The following is a 23,564-nucleotide window of genomic DNA, read 5'->3' on the forward strand; positions in this document are numbered from 1 at the left end:
AGCTAACTGAAAATTGTAATTGTAGTGGATGACCCTATGGTTCAGGCCATAGGAAAGAAGGGAAAATGACTGGCAGTACTGTGGTGGACCCTGCTGGCCAAAGCACGCTGCTGGGGAGGCATTTACTCCAGCCCTCAGGGCGACAAGGATTCTCCAGAGTATGCCAACTGGGAGAGAGGGGAAGAGTAAAAAGGCACACAACAATTAGCATTATGTAGCACCTGATTAAGAAAAAGAATTTGTGAACAGATTTTAAATGGAGGTGTAGGAGACTGAGGTGGAAGAAGCAGTAGGACTATTCTGCCACACCAACAAACTGTTCAAAAACAGCAGGCTATTTTGGCAGCTCCCAACAGCAAAGGAAACAGCTTTTCAAGCAGCAGAAAACATTCACAAAGAAAACAGATTCTTCTGCTTTCCAGAACAAACAAAAAAAAACGTTTACCCTGCCTTGCTCTAGTTCCACTTGTGTTTGGGCTCAGCACCTCTCCTCTCACTGAGACAGCAAACAGTACTTTTAAGCTACCAGAGCTGCCCCAGTGTAATATGATGAGCTCAGCTGTACGCACATGTTAATGTGTGGTTGTGCGCACGTTTATACACACAACTTACTGCTGATGTAACAAGACCTTAAGTGCACATAAGCTTAAGTAAGAATGCACACAAATTAGCTCTCCTCCATGCAAATCCAATGTTAAGATATTAGCTATTTCTCCCCAGCTCAAAGAGTTTTATAGGCTTAACTGAAATTTCTAGTGTTAAGAAAATATAATTCCTGTTCAAAGGTGAAGTAAAGTGTTTGGGGCTAGTGTAAGTCTATGGGGCTAAACCTGGAGTCTGTGGTGCGGGGTCCTATTTGCAGGATTTATGTGCATAAAACACGATTTGTGCGCAAAGCATGTTTCTTGCACATAACATATAATTATTGCATATCAAGTTTTATACGCAGAGTACATGCTTTGCACGCAAATTGTGTTTTATGTACATAAACTGTTATGTGCAGAAAATATTGTTTATGTATATAAATCATTTTTATGTATGCTAAGCATGTCTTTGTACACACATTTTCAAGTTAAATCAATTTATTTTTGTTTTATCTCCCAGTGCATTGTTATTGGTTATGTATGTTTGGTGGATCCTTGGGTGCTGTGGGGATGACCACGCCCACGGGGAGGAGCCCCGTGAGGAACCACAGCACTGGGCTAGACTCGGATACACACACACACAAGCAAGTTCTTTTAATTATACAGCTTTGTAGAAAGCCACCAGCGGTGGCAGTAGTGAGGCAGTTGGTAGTTGCAGTCTTAGGGACCTTGGCAGAGGGAGTCCTTCTCTCCTGAATGGCATCAGGAGGTTCCACAGCAGGTATCCCCCAAGGAGTTACTGTGGAAGAGATAGACTGATGATTAAGGTACTCACTGGATATTAGCTGTAGGTTAGCGATTTCACCAGGTATAGTTGGAGGTACAGGCACCGAGGCAGGGAGAGCAGGCCCTCGAGGAATGAGTAACCAAGTTAGTAATACCCTGAGGAAAGGCTTTCTGCGAACAGCACGGAAGTGACAGAGTAGCTTAGACAGGAACGGATTCGAGTCCTTGCTAACTCTGAGAGCTAGCAAAATGATGAGGGTAATATACCCGGATGGCGAGATGTCAGCATGAGGGAATGACCTCGAGGTTCGCGCCAAGAGTGGTAGAAAGACGTGGGTTGCGCGCACACACTAGTAGGTCCTGGGAGGAACAATGGCGGAAGGCAGCACCATAGCCATTTTGGGGACGCCAGAGAGGTCGGCAGGGAGACGCGGCAGTAGCCATCTTTCCCAGGTGAGCGGGAGGAGCCATAAACAAGGTGAGGCAAACGGGGCGAAGCCGTCGAAGACCAACAAACGCAACATGCATTTTTATTTATTTATTTATTTATTGATAGACTTTTCTTTGCCGACATTCGTGAGGCACATCATACCGGCTTACATTGAACTGAAAGGAGGAAAATACAATGAACAGAATAACATGTCATAGTTAAACGCAAATGGTGTAAGATATAAGCATCGTAAAAACATTCTGAGATTATATATAATAACATAAAAGAACTAAATAGCTATGGAGGAAAAAGGTAGAAAGAAAGAAAGAGAGAAACTTTGTACAAACTAAGAAAACGTTATCTTTAACAATGAGAAAGTGGTACAGGTGTTATGAAGTGCAGCAAAGTTCCAGGGGGGGAGGGTAGGGGCACAGATGGAAAAGGAGAAGAGCAAGGGGGGGAGGGGCACAGGAGGGGGGGGGAGGAGGGGGGGAAGGCAGGTAGTAGAGATTCTTAGAAAGGTCCATTTAGGAGAAGTCTACATATTGGTTGAGTTGGGGTATGCCTGTTTGAAGAGCCATGTTTTGACTCCTTTTTTGAATTTGTTGAGTGATGGTTCTGTTCGGAGAGAAGGGGGGAGGGAGTTCCAGAGGTAGGTGCTAGCTATGCAGAAAGCCCTTTCTCTGGTGAGGGACAGATGCGCAGCCTTCAGGGAAGGAATGTGTAGGGTACCTGCATGAGCACTTCTTGTGGGGCGGTTGGAAGTGCGGAAGCGAGGCATTTCTTCCAGCCAGGTGTGATTGAGTTGGTATAATGAGCAGTGAAGAATGGTGAGTGTTTTGTATTGTGAATGGAAGGAGATAGGCAGCCAGTGCAGGTCTTTTAAAATTGGAGTGATGTGTTTTGCGGGTGTTTGTTATGATTCTGGCCATGGAATTTTGGAGGATCTGGAGTGGCTTGATAGTGGTAGCATTAGCATATGATGAGCTTACAACACTAGGAGTTAAATTTTATTTTAGTGTATGAGCAAAGAAAATGTGTGCTGAAGTTCATCACACATTTTTTACTCATGTCTCATTGCATCGGGGCTTCTGGGAGCTTCGTCACTTGGCCATGGACAGCTATAACCCAGAGGCTGCACTCCTATTCTGGCCTCAGCCAACTCACAACTGAAGGGTTGGAAAATCTGGCCTGGATTCAGGATATCCTGAAAAAACTGACTGGCTAGATGTGTCTCCAGGAGCGTTGTGAGAAATACCGGGCCAGAGTCAAGTCTCTGTCCGCGTCTTCAAGAAGATGCCAAGTCACATGGCAATAATGGTTCATGTCATTCCTTTTGCACATCTTCATATCAGACAAGCTCTGGGGCAATTTAAATTTCAGCCTTTAACTGTTGATATACAAAGTGAAAATATCTATCATTCTTGGTCAACCTCTGACATAGTGGTTGGACCAATCTGTTAAAAGGTCCATTTTTCTTCCAACCACAATGTCAGGAAATCTCTGTTGTCAAAAGTTTTTATTCAAAGTTGGGGGTTCATCTGGAAACCTCAGTTATCAGGGAACCAGTTCACAAAAAATTGCTTCATATACACCTTCTAGAATTCATTGTAATTGTCAGTGCTCTGAAAGTGTTCAGCCTGTGGTTCAAGAACAAAGTGATATAGATCCAGACAGACAACCAGGTGGCAATGTGTTAAATCAACAAATAAGGAAGAACAAGTCCTTACAAATTTTGCCTGGAAACAGCAAAAATTTGCAGGTTTGCAGTTTCGCAGGGGATTTTTCTCCTGTCTATCTTCCTGGAAACCACAATCAGATGGCAGACAGATGAAGCCACCAACTTCAGCTGCTTGAGTGGTCACTATAGGATCAAATTCTATCTTTGGAGCATGCAACAAAGAGACCTTTCTGCAACTTCCCTCAAAATTAGGGTTCCCATATGCTGTACCTGGATGCCAGTAAGAGACAGAGTGGCTGTAGGTGCTTTTTCAATTCATCTAGGATGACTCTATGCATTTCCCCCAATTCCACTGATATCCAGAACAATCCAAAAACTAAGAAAAGGAGAACATGATTTTTTTAGCTCCTTTCTGGCCTCATCAAATTTGGTTTCCATGGCTACAATGCTTAGCTGTTCAACGACCAAAAAGACTGAGGCTATTCCCATCTCTCATCATGCAGTACAGCAGGAATCTCCTGCATCCCAGCCTTCAGTCTTTAGCTCTGACTGCTTGGATGTCTATGCAACTGCCTATGGAAATGAAGAAATTTCTATCAGCAGATTGTACAACTGTAAATAGAAAATATTTACACAACCTGGTGCTCACATTTTAGTCAGGATCCTGTCTCTTTGTTACTTCAGAAGTTGCTAACCCTTTTAAATTCAGGATTGAAAACTAACGCCATCAGAGTTCACCTCAGGACTATAGCAGCATACCTTGATGACTGGAATGGCACACGTATATCCCATCAGCCTTCAGTTGCCAGATGCATGATAGCCCTCGTGCATCTGAAACCTTTAATAAAAGATCCTCATTTTCCTTGGGATCTAAATATTGTTTTTACTCAGTTGTACTCATTGGCAACTATATTTCTAAAATTCCTTTCTTGAATAGTCTTATTTTTTATAGCAATTACTTCTGCTCAAAGAGTAAGCAAATTGCAAGTCCTAGTCTCATACTCTCCTTATACTCAAATTTTAGTAACAGAATAATTTGAAAACTCATCCTAAATTTCTGCCAAAAGTAATCTCTTGATTTTATTTAAATTGGTCATTTGCATTGCCAGCATTTTCCCAGACCACATGCCCATAATGGTGTGAAGGCTCTTCATGCATTGGTCTGCAGAACAGCTTTACAGTTCTATTTAGAAAGAACAAAATCCCACAGAAAATCCTCACAACTTTTTTTTCTTTCTTTCAACCCAGTTAAATGAGTTTCAGTTAGAAAAATCTCTTTCTACCTGGAATATGTGATTGCATCACTTATTACTAAAATCAGTCGGGACTACATCTTCAAAGTTAATATACAAGTCCATCAAGTTAGAGCTAAGGCAGCTTACTTGGCACATCAGTGGTCTGTTTCCTTAGAAGGTATCTGCAAAGCTACTACATAATCTTCTGTCTATACTTTTACTCCTCATTACTGCCTAGAAACCATTTCCCACTAAGAAAGCAATTTTGGTCAGGGATTTCTTAAAAGTTTATTTAACTAATTCCTTCAGCTCTATCCTCCAGCCTCATGCAATAAATGTGTTGCATTCATATACTAAAATTCTTAAGTAACAAAATAATCATATGCAATCCTCAGCTTTCGCATCTCCACTTGTGTGACTGACTTTATCCTGCTTGACCACGGAGAAAGCTAAATTGCTCACCTATAACAAATGTTCTCCACACTGTCTCAGGTGCAGCCGCCTCCTCTCGCCTCTCTATAATTAACTCCACCCCATCCTAATTTCCTTATTATAAGAGACAACTCTGTCAGTCTATTATTCAAAAAGAAATTCTTTATTGAATGGATATGGATGAAGCGTAAGTCATGGCATGCAACAATTCAATTACTAAACTACTGCTAACATTCATTCAATTACAAAAACATCAATTACTACTATATTGTCAATCCCCAGGGGTGACAACGCCCTCATCTGCTGAATTTCAATTCACTAAATGCTCCATAGAGTCCTGCTACTGCAATGCAGCGCCATGGTGGATGCAGGGCCATCAAAGCCGTTCTCCAATTCACAAGTGCTATATAGTATCATGCTATAGCAATGTAGCACCTTTGGGGAACACAGGGTCGTCAAGGCCTTGCCCCTCAGGTTATTCTGCCATTCGATCCTGATTACCTATGACGTTCTCTGCGGTGCAACAAAGTCCTGCTCCGTAAATGAGCAGGTGTCACTCATTAAGCATGCCAACACAATTTTGGGTGATGTGTAGACCAATCCTGGCCATCGAAGCCGAAGACTTGACAGGCAACTCATCTTGCTGTAACCCACTGATGCAACGTAGGAGCAGGAATACCATGCTACTTGGTATTCTTTACCTGGCTAGCTTTCAAGAATTGCACCTGCCATGCTCCCTGGGTCTTGGTCATCCTTGCCCCCTTTGCTGTGACTATTCTGCAGTCCTCCACACCCACCATGCCATATCAGAACCATATAAGCCATCCGCATGTGGGTGGGCAAATCACCAAATGAAGAGACTGGAGGGCGGGCTGGCCCACCTTTAAATTCTGTTTGCTGACACAACCCCTGCCTTGCTTCCCTGATTGTGGCCTTCCCGCCTTACTTGGGGTGGGTTGGCTGTTTAGACATCAAAATAAATCAGCCACACTATCCCTCCTACCTTCCCTTTAGAGTTGAAGATTAGCTTGCTATAAAGACCAAGGAGACTTGTGCAGTGGGCAGCCGTGCAGAAAGGCCTGCACATGCCTCACATGAGCTCTGTGAGATCATTTTCTTCTTGGTTCTGTCAGATGGTTTCATCCAGTTGTGTGGCCAATATATTCTGCTGTACACAGAGAACACGTATTACAGGTGAGCAGCTTAGTGTTCTGTGCTTCACTGTGGCCACACTGAAGAACTTTTACCGCTGAGATGCCTGTATTTGCCCATTAGCTTAGCTACAGTTCTATAAACGGTTTGAATTTCACCCGCTGTATACTATGTAATAATGAATTTTTCTATCAGGATAGAAATTACACTGGTAAGAGAACGTCGGGAAAGCTCATATTTTCCTGTAAAATTCATTGTTTGAGCTCTGCATTTAGTCTCTCACTTATACCTTCGCTCAGTACTAATAAATCTGTCCTTAGGATAAATGCAAGGACTTGTCTTCATTGTTCACTGTGTCATAGTTTATTGCACTACATTTTAATCTACTTTAGTTGCGCCCGTTAATTACCGAGCATGAAGGATGTGCTGAAGGCACAGAAATGTTTCTTTAATTGGATCCAAATTGCTTTGCTGAATTGGTGGGGATTTGCAAGTGCTTATGTTTCCTATTTATTAAGATGAAGCCTTGACAATAGGCTGGTACTACCACTCACCAGTCTGAGATCTGTGCTAATTCAAACCCTTTTGTGTTTATTATCCTGTAACTCTCCACCTATTCCTGGTAGTCATTTCCATTTGAAAATTCAGCACTGTCAGGTAAGATGCTTGTTGAGCCTGCTGAGAAACTTGATACGTTTCCATCATGTAGTTTCTTTTCATTTTTGAGGGTGGGTGGGGGGAGGTACTTTTCTTATGCTAGGATTTATTTTCTTGAGTTTTGTTTTTTTTCTCAGGGGGAGTTTGTGGCTTCTCTCTTATCTCTATTACGGCAGATGACGGACAGACATTACCAGCAACTCCTGGAAAGCTTCAGCACAAAGGAAGAGCTAAGGGTAAGCCTTAAACACTTGTAAGTTTTCTTATCTTGGAATGTCTGCTGTTTCTCTTGCTGCTTTTCTGTGCACCCTCCAACTTAATATCATGGCGATATTAAGTCGGAGGTCCCGAAAGTTTAAAAAAGTAAAAAAAAAAAAAATTAGAAATAGGCCTGCGGCTCGCCGGTTGAAAACCGGACGCTCAATTTTGCCGGCGTCCGGTTTCCGAACCCGTGGCTATCAGCAGGCTCGAGAACCGACGCCGGCAAAATTGAGTGTCGGCTGTCAAACCCACTGACAGCCGCCGCTCCTGTCCGAAAAGAGGTGCTAGGGATGCGCTAGTGTCCCTAGCGCCTCTTTTTACCGCTGGGCCTAATTTAAATAAATTTATTTACTGTATCGCGTGCACAGGAGAGTGGCCTGTGCGCGCGCCGGGGGAGCGGGCGCTCGCCCACTCTCCTGCGTTTTTACTGTATCGGCCCGTATGTAAAGGAAGCTCTTTATCCATTCCAAGATAATTAATTTAATGGCGCTGATTTTAAGATACAGGCTGCCCTGTCAGAAGGGTCTTTGAGGGCCTAATAGCAGCAGCAGGCTTTTTCATTAAGGCTTCTCTCAGGAGTTCTAGTGGCCAGCTCAGGGCCAGTGCAAGGATATTAGGTGCCCTAGGTGAACCTCATAGCCTTGCTTACCCCCTCCCCTCATTACATCCTCCCCATACACCGTAAAATAAAAATTTTTATCTATAAAAAGATTTTACATGAAAAAGGACATTCAAAATACAGTCATCTGAGGCAAAAATATCACTCTCAAAATGTATATTTACATGCACTGCCCTGGTGCCAACAAAAAAACTATTCTAAAAAGACACTTGGAGCCCATATGGCATTAAGCCTTGTAACCAATGTGGGCTTGGCCTTCAGAAATCCATGAGTAAACTGATTTTCACTTACAATATAGTAAACTTCCTAAACCAAAACAGCACTAATTGCTAACACTCAAACAATAACAACCCTACCTATGAAAAGGCACACTGCAAAAATTACACCAGGCCCTATTGTACACCTCCTATTAGGAAAACAGAACAAATAAGGCTGCTATAGATCCCTATAGAAAGACTACACGCTAGCAAAATACCTCATCTCGTTCCCAGATGCAGAACACAAGCACACCCTCAACAAATAAAACTCTTCAAAAAAAGTTAAAAAACATGGTTTTAATTGTTGAGTATTATTTGATGTGTCTGCTGTTCTGCAATATTTTATAGGTGTTTGACAAATTTTTATATGAGTTTTTAATTATTGGATGATGATATATTTGTCAGCTATTTTGAAATATTTATTATTTTTATTAGCAAGGTTTTACTGATTTATATTTTTTGATCTTTTATGCGGAATGGTAACATTTCTGTTTTTCCATTGTTGCGCTACATATAGAGTTGGCTTCTTGCATTTCTGGTTCAGTTTTTTCACATTTCTATTTATATTTGTGGTCTCCTTATTCTGTATTTATTTATTTAAAAACTTTTCTATACCGTCGTTTAGTGATATACCATCACAACGGTTTACAGATAGGCACGTAAATAAGTTAGGTTTGGATTATAATTTATCTAGTAGGTGCCAAAAAAGTTTTCAGTTACATGATTCAAATAATAAACGCTATCGGCCGGATTTTAAAAGGGTTACGTGCATAAGTCCCGGGGCTTCGCTAGGGGGGCGTGTCGGGGTGTGTGTCGGGGCCGACGCGTCATTCGGGGTGTTCCGGGGGGCATGTCAGGGGTGCGGTGCCGGCCCGGGGGCGTTTCGGGGGCGTGGCTGAGGCCTCGAAACGGGTCCCGGGCTGGGGAATCGCATGCAAGCAGCCCACTGGCAGGCGTAACTTTTAAAACACAGATGGGGGGGGGGGGGGTTTAGATAGGGCCGGGGGGTGGGTTAGGTAGGGGAAGGGAGGGCAAGGTGTGGGGGGTGGAAGGAAAGTTCCCACCGAGGCTGCTCCGATTTCGAAGTGGCCTCAGAGGGAACGGGCAGCGCGTGCAGGGCTCGGCGTGCGCGCAAGGTGCACAAATGTGCACCCCCTTGCGCGCGCCGACCCCGGATTTTATAGGCTACGCGCGTATCTTATAAAATCCCGCGAACAAAAGTACGCTTGGGTGTAGATTTATAAAATCTACCCCTATATGTGATATGGATTGTAATTCCATTTATGGAATATCCATACAAGAGATATACTGTACTTCTTTAAATTGATGTATGATAAAAATAAAAAAAAAAAATTCTCCCACTCTCCATAGCTGTTGACCTTTGATTTTCAGATGCCTTGAGATTGTTGTTGTTATGAACACGGGCCACGGCAGTCCACGGCCGGGCTCCCATCTTACCTCCTGCTTCTCATCTCTCAGTTGCAGCCTTCCCTGCATTGCTCCGGGCTGCAGCTGGGCCTTGCTGCGGTGCTCCTTCCATGAGGGAGATGCCGCCAACTCTCTTCTCAAAACCCTGCCCCTTAGACACGCGCGCAAGATTTAATGGGGCCATGGCGGGAAAACTCAGCCCGGCCCCTAGGATGACGTCAGACGCCAAAGGATATTTAAACCCGGCCAAGATTACAGATTCTTGCCTTAGCAACAGGTCGACTCCTGCGAGTGATTAGTTACTGTTCCTGACCTGACGTCTCTCCGTGTCTGCCTGTTCCTGATTCCTGCTCCATGCCTGCCTGTCCCTGATTTCGACTCCATCTTTGGCTTGACTCCCTGGCTCCTGACTTCGGCTCGTCTTCAGGTATCTCCTGTCTTCTGCCCGTCCTGATCCTTGGCTTGTCTCCAGTCTCCGCCTTCCTGCCGCCTGCCTCGACTTCTGGTACGTCAACTCGTTCGGCACCTCTGCTGCCCGCCACGACCTCTGGACTGTCCCTCTCTTCTCTGTTTGCCGCCTGCCTCGACTCGGACCTCTCATCGGATTCCTCTTCACCAGGAGACCTCCTCCTAAGTCCTGCCGGCACCCAAGGGCTCAACCTGCGGGGAACGAGGGCTGGTATAGGTGAAGGTCCTGTCAGGTCTCCTGGTCCTGTTCCACCTCCTGACTCCGAGTTCTGATGCGGGCCTCCCTTCAGCAGATCCTCTTCATACTCGAGCCGGCTCAAGGGTCCACATCCGTAACAGTTGTGGATTAACAGGAGATGGAGGGATGTTGCAACAAACTAACTTTTTCCTCTCTCTCATATACACACACACACACACTGTCACACAGCTCAATCACACACACACACACATGGCCTCACGCTCACAGACAGACACACAGCCTCTTTCACACACACAGACAACACAGTCTGTCACTCTCACACATACATGCTCAATCACATAGAATACAGCCTTTCTCACTCATTCATTCCCCCCTCCCTGCCCTCAGCTTACTCCTTCAGTTCCAACCTCCAGAAGAACTGTCCCTTCTTCTCTCAGCTGCTCCTGCTTAGATACCATCCCGCTGCCTCAGCTCCCAATGGGGGTGGCCTGAGCAGCCCTCTTGCTCCAGCTCCTGATAGCTGTGGGGTCCTGCTTCTGCAGCCTACTCCTGCTCAGGCCTCTCAGCCCACTGCTCCAGCTCCCGATATCCGTGACTTGCAAATGCTGCTCCACTCCAGCTAACTGCCATGATGCTTCTCCAGCCATCAGCCACAATATCCTAGAGCTGTGGCAATCTCCTCCTTCCTGCTCCTGCGGGCCCATGGGACACCACGTCCTCTTCCAGGCTGTGGGATCGGGAAGGAAAAGATGCCATCGTTGTGCTGCTCCCAGCACTGTGGTCCTCTAGGCGGCTGCCTAGTTTGCCTAGTGTTACCATTGGCCCTGGGACAGCTGCAGATTTATAAATATTTTCATTCTATACAGTTGTCCTTGAATTGTTTAATGTTTTTAATGAAAGTTTATAGAGATCTATGAAAGAAAAATTACAGATTCCACCACCATTTATTTAATGATTCACACATCCTATTAGACTTAATCTACGAGCCACTATCTGAGTAGGATGACCTGCGATGTTAGCAAGTCGACAGGAAAAATACAATTTCATTAAGTTTTCTGGAAATTGGGGAGAATCTCCCTAGTGAATAGTGGCTGCTTCCTCATGTCAACTACTACCTTTACTCTAACAGTTTATAGTTTATTACTTTTTATATACTCATGTACAAGCAATCCATCACATCGATTTACAATAAATAAACATAAAACAATAAGACTAAAAACAATCAATAAATATTATAAACAATTAAGAGAGCAATGTCTAATTCTAATCAGAACTAAAAAAAATTATCAGATAAAATAATAAGTGCTAAAATCAATAAAATGCATTGTTTTAGCTATGCACAATAATATCAGCTAGACAATTATCTTAAAAGTAATTTATGCTAAAATAAAACATAATAAAAAACTATGTCATTCATTAGGACTTGTGTAAGCACACTTAAAAAGCCAGGTCTTTAAATCAGCTTTGCATTTTTTTATGTCTGTTTGCAATCTTAGTTCTACCGGCAAAGTGTTCCATAATTTTTATTTACGCTCTCTGCTTCCTCATATCATCTTCGTAGTCACAGTCCAGTTTAAAGTTTACATCATGTTTCCAGTCTGCTTATGGAGGATGAGTATTATAAGTATAGACAGGGTATAACCATCATTCTGTAAATTTGTTAAGCAGAGACCCAGACCTCTAGGGATGAATCGAGCCATGAATCTGTAAAGCTCAAATTTCATAATGCAATAATGTGTTTACTACTTCTGTCTTGAACTGTGTTTCTTCAGGGGGAATTATTCAGATGCTCTTACTTTTGACTTAAGACAGAAATATATTAATTTAAAAGCCAGCTTTAATTCCCAAGCCATTCTTGATTTGTGTGTTATTTATTTAGATGGTATAGAATTCTTGTTTAGAGCAATTATACATTGATCATTCAAGGTTGCTTAATTCAGTATACTGGATTGATTCTTTTAAGCTAATTATAACTCCAGCATTACATCATGGTGATGAAAGATGCTTTTAACTTACCGGCAAGAATGCTACAAACAACAGTAATATGGTAAACAGGAGGCACTGCAATGGTAATTGCCTATATTTAAAAAAAAAATGTAGCAGGTCAGGGCCAGCGCCAGCCTCCACCTTCCACTTCAGCTGCAAAGATAAAAAGGAAGAAAGTTCACAAAGGTGCCGTGCCAGGTCAGCACCCTGGTGTGACTTGGTAGAAAATCATCGCTGAGGCCATGGGAAATTTTTCTAAACTGATGGTCTTTCAGGTTTCACATTCCTGTGAAACACATAGGGGCCGATACAGTAAGGTGCAGTAGAAAGAGGTGCGTTAGTGCCCGGCGCACCCGCATTTGCCGCACGCACAGTTCGGATCACCTACCACTCAATGCTGTATTTAAATGGCATGCAAATGCAAGCCGTGTCCAACGCGCGTCCATGAAGTGCAATCCATTTTACTGTATAGGCGCTATACAGCACCTATACAGTATCCTGGGTGCGCTGGTACCTGTCATTTCAAACGTCATTTCAAATGACGTTTGAAATGACAGGTACCAGGAAGTGGATGGTTCTCCTACAGACCCCGCTGCCTTGAGCGCCCGGCACCAGCAAGCCCCAGCAGCCAGCGATCGGAGGCAGGGAGCACAACAAAGCACCCTCCTTCGGACGGACAAGAGAGACGAAATCTCACAGTCCTAAACCAACCCAATTCAAGCCCCAGCAGAGAGACGAAATTTCACAGTCCCAAACTTTCCCCCAGCCCCCGCTCACCTGCCCTGGCCGCGGCCACGCAAGCCCCCAGCAGCAGCAGTAGAAGGGCGTCGAGAGAGAGCGGCTTCAGCAGCCCCGCCGGCGAAGATGAATACGTGCACCCCTGTACGTCCAATATGGGCGCTCAAGGCAGTGAAGGCGCATGCGCACACACCGTGACCGGCTGGACGTCGGAGGTTGCGGCGTGTGCGCATGCGCCTTCACTGCCTTGAGCGCCCATATTGGACCTACAGGCGTGCATGTATTCACCTTCGCCAGCGGGGCTGCTGAAGCCGCTTTCTCTTGCCGCCCTTCTACTTCTACTGCTGCTACTGGGGGCTTGCGTGGCCGCGGCCAGGGCAGGTGAGCGGGGGCTGGGGGAAAGTTTGGGACTGTGAAATTTCGTCTCTCTCTGCTTGGGCTTGGATTGGATTGGATTGGTTTGGTTTGGGACTGGGCGGCTAAGTGCGAAAAGCATTTTTTTTTTCTGTGGATTGGGTTGGTTTGGGACTGGGCGGCTAAATTTCGTCTCTGCTGGGGCTTGGATTGGGTTGGTTTGGTTTGGGACTGGGCGGCTAAGTGCAAGAAGCATTTTTTTTTTCTGTGGGTTGGTTTGGGACTGGATGGCTAAATTTCGTCTCTCTCTGCTGGGGCTTGGATTGGGTTGGTTTGGTTTGGGACTGGGCGGCTAAGTGCGAGAAGCATTTTTTTTTCTGTGGATTGGGTTGGTTTGGGACTGGGTGGCTAAGTTCACCATGCTAACGCAAGGGTCAGGGTAGGCGGTAAATTAGTAGGTTAAAGACGCGGCAAGATAGCAGGGTTAAAAAGGCGATATTCGAGGTGCACTTTACTGTATGGGAGGGAATAGCTAATCGGATCATTTACATACATATACATGCCACGGGCGGAAAGGGATATGCATCGAGTTAAAGAAGCGGTAAGGATCGGTAAAAACAGATAGTGAATCGCGGGTTAGACTTACACGGCGAAATTGTGAATACACAGCGAGTTAGAAACGGGGTAACTGCGGCCACGCTTTACTGTATCGGCCTGATAGTAATTAAAAGACTTGCATGTAAACTTGTTAAAGTTCATGTCATGTCTAGCATGTTTGGTTGGAAAATGCCTGACATATAAGGTAGATAAATATAAGGGTCCCTAAATATTTCTGCTAAAATAAGAGAGCGTTAAGCTTCCACTTACTCCAGGAAATCTGTCATTTGAAATGCCTGTTAGACAAGTTGGTTTGGAGCGCTCACAATTCTAAAACCTTCATAATTTCAGTGCTGCAGATTACAGTATCATTTCAGTGCTCTTGTTGTTCTACAAAAATAAATCTGTTGAAAAGTGTTCTTGCCATCTTTTGAACTTAACACAAGCAGCGAATAATAGAGAAGTATTTTTAAATATATTTGAGTCTGCCATGTCATGAGAAATTTCTATATATTTTTCATTTACTTCCACATAGTGATAGCCATTTAAATATATTGTACTGTGTTTTTATAGAGCCGCTTTCTTTATTTCCCCAGGATTTCTTACTACAGATTTTTACAGTGTTTCGAATACTTGTCAGACCAGAGATGTTTCCAAAAGACTGGACTGTGATGCGCTTGGTTGCAAACAAGTAAGACAAAAAGTAAAACCTATGTATGTCATTGATAATCTGTAATATCATTATCATACAGTCAAGGTGATAATCTCTAACTTGAACATGTTGTGCATGCATGAGATTGCTTCAGGGCACTCTGCTGTGCTTTCGTGCTAACCTTTCTTTCCTTCCTTTATGCTTTTAACATTTTGTATTAGTCCAAGAATGTACTATAATGGGGCAATGTTTTAGTGACTGTATTTATTATATGATGGAAACATTGTTTATGTAACTGTAACTCCTGTTGCTTTAAAACTGATTCATTCTAACTTTCCTGGTGTGTCTCCAACCCCCACGTTTGGTTCCATCAGTAAACTATTACTCATCATACTGTTCTTTCATTGGAGTCCAGTGAGAATCAGAAACCAGGAACTTGGGGTTAGTCTTTGTAAGGTATCTATTTGGTGATTTTCCATGTCTTCCTCTAAATGGTAGAACTCTGTTTTTCAGCCTTACATACATGTAGAAGAATTGTTTTATTTATTTATTCATATATATCAAAATGGGTTATAATAAATATCAAATGTCTAAAAATACAATTAGAGAATTCCTCACATACCACCTCCCATTAACTCAGCTGTAAACATACTTAAAACCAGAGACAACTTCAACTACTGTTTCAAGTCTAATTTTTTTACTTTCCTTCATCACATACGGGACTCTGAGGGTGAGGTTCAAAGGCATTTAAGGCACAGTTTTATGCGCATAAATGGCTATTCTAAAATAGACAGGAGCTCAATGCATGTAAAATATGCATCTACCTCATTTGGTGCATTCTTTTATGTGCAGTGAGGAGAGGCTTTCTGGGAAAGGGGGAGGGGCTGAGTTGGATTGTTGGCTTATAATTTTGAGGTCGGTATTCAGAAAAGCAGAGAGTTGACAACTTATCCAGCTAAAGTTAACTGATTAATTTGTCAGAGGTATCCATGAGATAAGTCTCCCACTGAATATACTTACCTAAAGTTATTAGGGTAACATTACTCAGATAAATTTAAATCTAACTGGATATATTCTCAATATAACTGGGTAGGTTTAAAGGTTTCTGGATAAGGTTATCTTACTTGGCTATATTCAGAAGATAGCTGGGTAACTGAAAAAAAAAAATAAATTTGGATTTCTAGGTCCAATTCCCAGAACCCCACTCCCAACCTCCATCCCACTGTCCCAGGAACCAGATAAATCAGGGGCAACGAGCAACCCCCTCTCCCCCCCCCAACAGAATGCTCGTTGCCCCTGATTTATCTAGCTAAGTTTTAGCTGACTAAAAACTTACTGGTAGATTTTAAAACATGGATGCACCGAATTTAAAAGGCACACATGGACGCGCCAGCGCATGCATGTTATAAAATCCGCTGGCCACACGCACATGCACATCAGATTTTAAAATCTGCGTGCGCATGTGCGGACCGTGCCCGTGGGGGGGGGGGTGAATTTTAGTAAATTACGTGCGGCAACGTAATCAGGCTTTCCCCCCCATTCCCTCCCAGTCCGCTTCAATTGGGGAGCAGACTGGGAGGGAACTTCCCTACCCAACTGCCTAACCTTTCTACCCTTTCCCCTCTCCATCCCAACCCCTACCTACCTACTCAAAAATTTTTAATTTTTCCACTTACTGCTCCGCCCGAGCAGAAGTAGTTTCCGCGTAGAAGTAGTTTCCACGTGTTGCCCTTTTGAAAATGCGTGCAGCGCAGGCAGGGCCCAGCCACACGCATAAGTCCAGATTTTTATGCGCAAGCAGCCATTTTAAAATTCGGCCTTTGGCCGGATAAGTCAGCGGTGGTCAAATTGATGGGAAATTCAAACCCCCAGTGTTTGGCTAATTCCCAACATACCTAGGCAAACCTCTTTGAATATGGAGCCCATACTTTTTTATCTTAATAAATATGTGTGGAAGTTGTTAATTAAATAGGTGTTCAAGGGAAGCTATCTTATGTAACAAAAGAAAATATTTTCTTTTTGCCAGTGTTATCATTACAACAGTCTTATATCTATCAGATGCCCTTCGCAAGAACTTCTTAAACGAAAGTTTTGATTATAAGGTAAGGGTGCTTCTAATTCCTTTCAACTGTGTAAAAGTTTACTAGAACCATGTGGTTTTCCTTAAAGACAGTATGTAATACTTCAAGGGTCCGCAATCCCTGGCTTATTACGCTCTCTAAATATAAACAAACAAGATGCCAAAATAATGTAGAAAAAAGGGATGGTGGAATAAATATACTGTATGTTTGTATACCATCAGTATAGAACACCAAAATAGATAATTAAAAATAGAAAATATAATTAAATTTGCATTGGGACTCAGAAAGTATATATCATACCCTCCTACAGCCGTTTGCAGTCACCGGTCCCTTTCTTTTTGTTGTCTTTATATTGTTTCTTGTCAAAATGATATAAGATTAAGCACAGCTCTATAAATCAACCTAAAAGGCTCTCTTACAAAGGGAAACAAGTCCACAGTGAAGTCCATGTGGTCTAGGTCTTGGGTACACACCAAGGATCCAAAGGTTGTGTATAGAAGATCCAGTGATAGCTGCTTATACTGTAAAGATCATCCAACTATCTTCTCTTCACATCCATATCCATTGTTGATGGTCTGCATTTCAAACAATCTGTATCAGGACTAAAAATGGAAACTATATCGATAACTTAAGAATATACATTTTTATTTCTACCATCCCTATTTTGATATACCATTTCTTCTGCAGTACTAGCACCACAATAAGCAATTGTTTTAAAAGTTGTGGCCCAGCTGTGCTAAGCTTGTGATGCACAAGACTGAGGCAGTCCACAAGGTTTGAAATTATGCTAGCATTAGGTAGGGAGTAGAATGATAGGGGTGTGGAAGGGACAGGACTTTGTCAGGGGGACATTCCCTCCCTACCTCCTAGGAGGCAGGAGTAAATGCACTAAAATCTCTTTAGGAGGTGTGGGGTTTTTTTGGTTTTTTTTTTGTTACTTTGAAAGAAATAGGTTGCCGATCCCTGTATTTCTCTAAAATACCAAATAACTCCTATCAGTGCTTTCTGCATCTTATCATGTTGAAGGGGGTTTTCTGTGTGTTTGTGTGTGGATATCTATATCTCTCTCTCTATATATATATATTTTTTTTAAGATGGCGCCAGTCGTCCATTGCTCCTACCATGTGACAGAGGCCAGCCAATGGCACCGATAGCCCCTGTCACACGGTAAGGGCAAAGGGCCACCGGCGCCATTTTATTTACTGGTAGCTGACGCCCGAGAGCGGGAGATCGCTCCCGGGACCCCGGCTGGACCACCAGGGACTTTAAGTAAGTTTCTTGGGGGGTTGGAAGGGTGGGGGATTGTAATTAATTAAATCTGAAGGGTTGGGGGGGGGGGTTCGGATAGGGACAGCCGAAAAAAAATCGGCCCAAACCGCAGGAAACGAAATTTCCAGCGGCGGGCCGATAACAAAGGCCGAACCAAAAGGTTTGGCTGAATCACATCTCTAATATATATATATATATATGTGTGTGTGTGTTTATGTGTGTTACTGAGTCTGTTGTGCATGAGGGAATACATGTTTGTTTTCTGTGTCCTTAAACCTCGAGGCAAAGCTCTTGTGCTATTAATCAGGAACTCAATCCAGAGTTAGCCTGAAAGTGCTGGGGTTTGTAACCAACATTTTTGGTAGAACATAAAAACTTCCAGATTGCCATGCTGGGTCAGATCAAGGTCTATGGAGCCCAGCATCCTGTTTCTGACAATAGCTAGTCCAGATCCTAAGTACCCGGTAGATCCCAAAGTTGATTTATTTCTTGTTCTCACTCCCAGGGTTAGCAATAGCTTTGTCTAGTATACCTGGCTAATAATGTATTATGGACTTTTCCTAGGAACTTGTCCAAACTTCTTTTAAATCCCAGTATGCTAGTCACCTTGACAATGCCCTTTGGCAACAGATTCCACAGTTTGATAGTGTGTTTAGTGAAAAAGAACTTTATCCAATTTATTTTTGTTAAACTTTTAGTTTCATGGAGTGTCCCCTTGTTTTAGTATTTTTTTGAAAGGGTAAATAACTGTCCTTTACCTTTTCCACCCTAGTCATGTTTATATAAACTTATATCGAGTTGCTTTGCTGCTCTCTTTTTTTTCCAAGCTGAAGAGTCTTAAACTGTATAGCCTTTCATCACAGGGGACCCATTGTTGCGCTGGAGGTGGACCCTTGGCTTGATGCAGGATTGGATACGACCCTCTGGTCAGACCCAGAGAGTGCCTGCCACCAGGAGGCGGAGCACACAAGGAGACAGAAGCTAGCTGGAGCTTCACCAATAACAGTCCAGGGTTTCCGCAGGTTGAGCCCTTGGGTACCCGGACCGCCTGGACTTAGGTGGGCCTCCGGTGGTCTCCCGGAGAGGTATCAGAGAGGTGTGCCCACCACGAGCAAGAGTGCGCGGCTGATGCAGAGTGGAGGAGCTAGACCTGAACCGGAAGCTCCGGAGACCTCGGGAAGATAACAGTTTAGAGAGGTCCTCCGGACAAGACAGGCAGCGCCTGCAGGTCTAGCCACATGGAAGCCGCGGTTGTTATCCAAGTATGTTGGCCCAATGGTCACCAGAGGCCAGAAGAGAGTGTTTGAGTGAAGCGCAAGGGACAGAGCCAGAGTATCAGTCCAAGAGAGGTCAGCCAAAGCAGGGGTCAATACCAGAATCAGTCCGTGCGTAGTTGTGACAAGCGAGGGTCAGTTCCAGGCAGCAGGCAGTGGTTAGTTCCAGGCGGCAGACAAGAGAATGGTCAGGCAGGCAGAGGTCAGTACCAAGAAGTCAGTCCAGATAGGTACTACCTGGGAAGGACACAGGAACGAAGAGACGCTGGAACAGGAGATGCTGGAACAGGAGACACTTGAAACAGAGGCAAACTATCACACCAACAGTATCGACCCGATTGCCAAGGCAAAGAGCAGAAGTTTGAGCCCTGCTATATACAGGGCTCGGGTGACATCATTGGGGTGCGCCGTGGATGAGCTTCCCGTGCTTGGCCCTTTAAATGTCTGGGAATTCCGCGTGTGCGAGCTAGGGGGGCGGGGCCAACGCCGTGGAGGATGCCGAGCCCCGACGTGAGGAGCGCTGCGAGAGAGAAGGCCCCGATGGGCCTGGGGATGCCCGGGGGCACTGCGGATGAGCAGCGCTGGTGGAGGCTGCAAGCGAGGAGCTGGTAGACAGGTACGCGTGAGCAGGCCCGGTCACGGCACCAACACAGCCAGGAAGCACAACACCCATTCCATCCCCTTTATCATTTTTGCCACCCTCCTCTGCACCTTTTCTAGTTCAGCTATGTCTTTTTTGAGATAGGACGACCAAAAGTGCGCACAATACTCAAGGTGCAATCGCACCATGGCTTGATCATTCCTAACATTAATTCTGATTTTTTGACTGCCACCACACGCTGAGCTGAGGATTTCAATGTTTTGTCCTGTAGGATTAAAAGATTGAACTGATAATCTGATGATAGGAATTCATTAATTTTAAGGGAGCAGTTGCTTACACATTTTGTAAGTTAATCAATCAGTTTTATTGTAGCAGAATAAGTATACAAGGTTTAATATGGTTCATATATTTTCTTTTTTTTGTTTAAGTTTCTGTAGTTTACAGACCAAAGCACTGTTATGAAAATGAGAATACTCATGTGTTATCAACTTGCCTTTGACGAAGGCACAATGCCAAACTAATTAACCCAGCTGAAAGATTAATTAAGCCAGTTTTATCTCACACATAGCAGTTGATGGGCCACCCTACTGCAGAGAAGTGCAGCTTGGGAATCCAGCAGCCTGGCCACCAAATGACAGGAAAACAGAACCCAGGGGTCTCTCAGAATTTTCTGTGAGGTATACCAGCAGGAACAGGGTAAAGACGTCCTTGGCTTGCCAAAGTCCTTTCTCAGAATAAGTTGGCAAGGCACCTACTCCAAGATTAGTGGAGCAGGCTATGCTGAGCATGGAACTCAGTATTAGACTTGCTAGTTCATTGATATAGTGAACTGCAGCAGGCAAAGTTCTGGGGAAGAAAATCCCACTGGGAAAAACCCCTTAGGAAAAGTCCAATCTGTATAGTTCAGAGTCCTTTTCTCTGTTGATACTTCATTGCATATTCAGTTCCATAGGCTCCAACGTTGATCTTGATTGGATCTCATATCATCTATAGAAATTGGATTAGTGGAATGCAAATGATATAGTCTTAGTCCAGATGCATATGAATATTCTCAATGACGATAATGAAATTTATCAGTAGACATTTGCTGAACAATACCCATTTCATAGCTGATTTCATGGCTAGATAAAACTTTTTAACCAAGACAGGCTCACAGTTCTTGTGTCCTTGATGTTCTAGCACATTGTTAGATGCAGACAGATGCCTAATATAGAATAATTGCAGTTTCTTCTCCTCTGTGTGATTCACAGTCCCATATGAAGTAACCAAGATCATCATGTGGCCGAAGACGCCATTTTTGTGTTGCTTAGACCTATGGTTCAGTCTGCACACAGCTGTAGGCCCAGGTTCAGTTATGTACATCCTTGTTTGGTTTCATTGGCTTTTACCCTACTGTCTTTAAGGAGTCGAAGGCCCTTCCTGGGTGGTGACTCCCAATACAAAACTCAGCATTGTGCACCTGTAGTTGAGATTATTTTTCCCTATGTTCATCACTTTGCACTTTTCCGTATTGAAAATTACCTCCAATTCAGATGCCCAGTCTCGTAGTTTCACAAGACCCTTCTACAGTTCCTTGCAATCTGCTGCTGTTTTAACAACTTTGAATAACTTTGTCATCTGCAAATTTGGTCACTTCATTCCCTTTCCATATCATTTATGAATATGTTAAATAGCAAAGATCCCAGTACATTAGTACTCAACTAATGACCTTTCTCCATTTGGAAAACTGACCATGTAATCCTATCCAGAAGCTAAACTTTCTTTTCATGCAGAAATTTGAAACATGATTTGGATTCTATCCAATACATTATTGCGGTCTTTGAGTAATCTGAGGAAAGTGAAGTGGCTATGATGGTTATCTAAGTAAGGATTTTGTTCTTTGAACCACAGTCAATGAGGACAACTTTCTATGTTCTTTGAATTCAAGGCCAAGAGCCATCATATCAACTCCCAGATAGCAAACATATTCCCATAGTAGGCTATGAGAAATTACATTGAATTATACATAGCCAGGAACTTGGGTATTATAAATGCTTCATATCTTTATACTAACCTCCTACAACAGGGGTGCCAATCTTTCATACACCATGAGCCAAGAAATTAGAATGCACAGTAGCAGAGCATTGCACCCCACCTGAAAGAAATGCCCAACTTTCTCAACTACCCCCTGTCCCTACTAGTTTCCGTCTCTCTCAATGCCCTTACCCTAGTGACACCAGGCTATCTCTCAAATCCCCTACCTTGGCTTCACCAGTCGTGCTCTCAGTCCCCCAACCCTAAGCCTACCAGTCTCCCTCTCCCTCTCAATCTCCCCATCATGCCCCACTAGTCTCCCAAAGTCTCAGTGCCTCTGCTATGTTTCCATCAGTCTCTCAATTTAATTTTCTCTCACTCTTCCCATCCTGGTCCCACTAATCTCGTCCTTTCTCTTTCTCTCTGTCCCCCCCCCTGACATCACCAGTCTCTCTCTCTCTCACAGACCCCTCCACTTTCCAGCATACTCTAACAGAAAGTAGAAAGACTAGGGGGCACTCCATGAAGTTAGCATGTGGCACATTTAAAACTAATCGGAGAAAGTTCTTTTTTACTCAACGCACAATTAGACTCTGGAATTTGTTGCCAGAGGATGTGGTTAGTGCAGTTAGTATGGCGGTGTTTAAAAAAGGATTGGATAAGTTCTTGGAGAAGTCCATTACCTGCTATTAAGTTCACTTAGATAATAGCCACTGCCATTAGCAATGGTAACATGGAATAGACTTAGTTTTTGGGTACTTGCCAGGTTCTTATGGCCTGGATTGGCCACTGTTGGAAACAGGATGCTGGGCTTGATGGACCCTTGGTCTGACCCAGTATGGCATTTTCTTATGTTCTTACTATCTTGTCATGGATGTGAGCCCTTTGGCTCTGGTGTAGTTGATGCGGCCTAGCAGGCAAACCCTCTAGGCCCACGCCAACAGCAGGTGAGCACAGTCTTACAAGGACTGGGACTAGGGCTTCACTTATTCCAGCCCTGCTTCCCACAAGATAAGCCCTTGAGTTCCAGGGGCTGGCAGGCTTTAGGTAAGGGTCCTGTAAAGTGTGGTCAGGTGAGGTCAAGTAGCAGACCAAGGTCAGGACGGGCAGCGAGAAAGCAGTGTTGAGGTCCAGGCAGAGGTTGGGGCAGATGAAGATCAGGAAGCATAGAGGTCCAGGCAGAGGTCAAACCAGGAGTCAGGAGGAGACAGATAAGACCAGGGCAGGAGATGAAAGGACCAAGACAAGACAGGGGCAGGCAAGGTAATGACAAAGCAAGGGCAGCAAGGAGACAAGCAACAAGGAGAGAAACATGAACTGCAAGACTACAGTACCTGTTGCTGAGGTAGTGCTTGTAGATTGGCTGGGGTTTAAATACCCAGCCGTGTGAAATGATCACTGGGCGCTGACAGTTATGTTTCCTGCTCTGTGGCCCTTAAGAATTGGTGCACCGTGCGCAAGCATACACTTAGGGTGGCATGGCAGCATCTCTGCCTCGTCAGTAGCATTTGGGGCTAAGTGTGGCCAGTTGTGGGACATAATGTGGCCGGCCAAAATGTTACACATCTCTTCCCCTCCCCTAGCAGTCTCGTAGGCAACACCAGCAATTCTCTTCTGGGCTGTGCACACAGGTGGCGTCCTCCTCCCTTCAAATGCACAGGCCACTGACATGCCACCTTCTCCCATTAGTCCATACAGCCAATGAAAATGCTACCTCCTCCTCAGGCTACTTAATCAGTGTTAACACTCCCTCCTCCTCTGTTATGCAGGCTGCTGGGTCTACAACTACAGCCTCCTCTTTTCCGCCTGG

General features: G+C 44.0%; 1 protein-coding gene across 5 annotated transcripts in view; it reads left to right on the top strand.

Moving 5' to 3' along the window:
* Positions 1-23,564, top strand: part of DOCK4 (dedicator of cytokinesis 4) — a 939,215-nt gene that overhangs the window by 668,936 nt on the left and 246,715 nt on the right. For all 5 annotated transcript variants that reach the window (XM_029615608.1, XM_029615609.1, XM_029615610.1 and 2 more), the window contains exons 26-28: positions 7,095-7,193; positions 14,461-14,555; positions 16,543-16,618. In XM_029615608.1, coding sequence (XP_029471468.1) covers positions 7,095-7,193; positions 14,461-14,555; positions 16,543-16,618 — 270 coding nt within the window. The remainder of the gene's footprint in view (positions 1-7,094; positions 7,194-14,460; positions 14,556-16,542; positions 16,619-23,564) is intronic.

Source organism: Rhinatrema bivittatum, chromosome 9, assembly GCF_901001135.1.
Source record: "Rhinatrema bivittatum chromosome 9, aRhiBiv1.1, whole genome shotgun sequence".
Taxonomy (NCBI): domain Eukaryota; kingdom Metazoa; phylum Chordata; class Amphibia; order Gymnophiona; family Rhinatrematidae; genus Rhinatrema; species Rhinatrema bivittatum.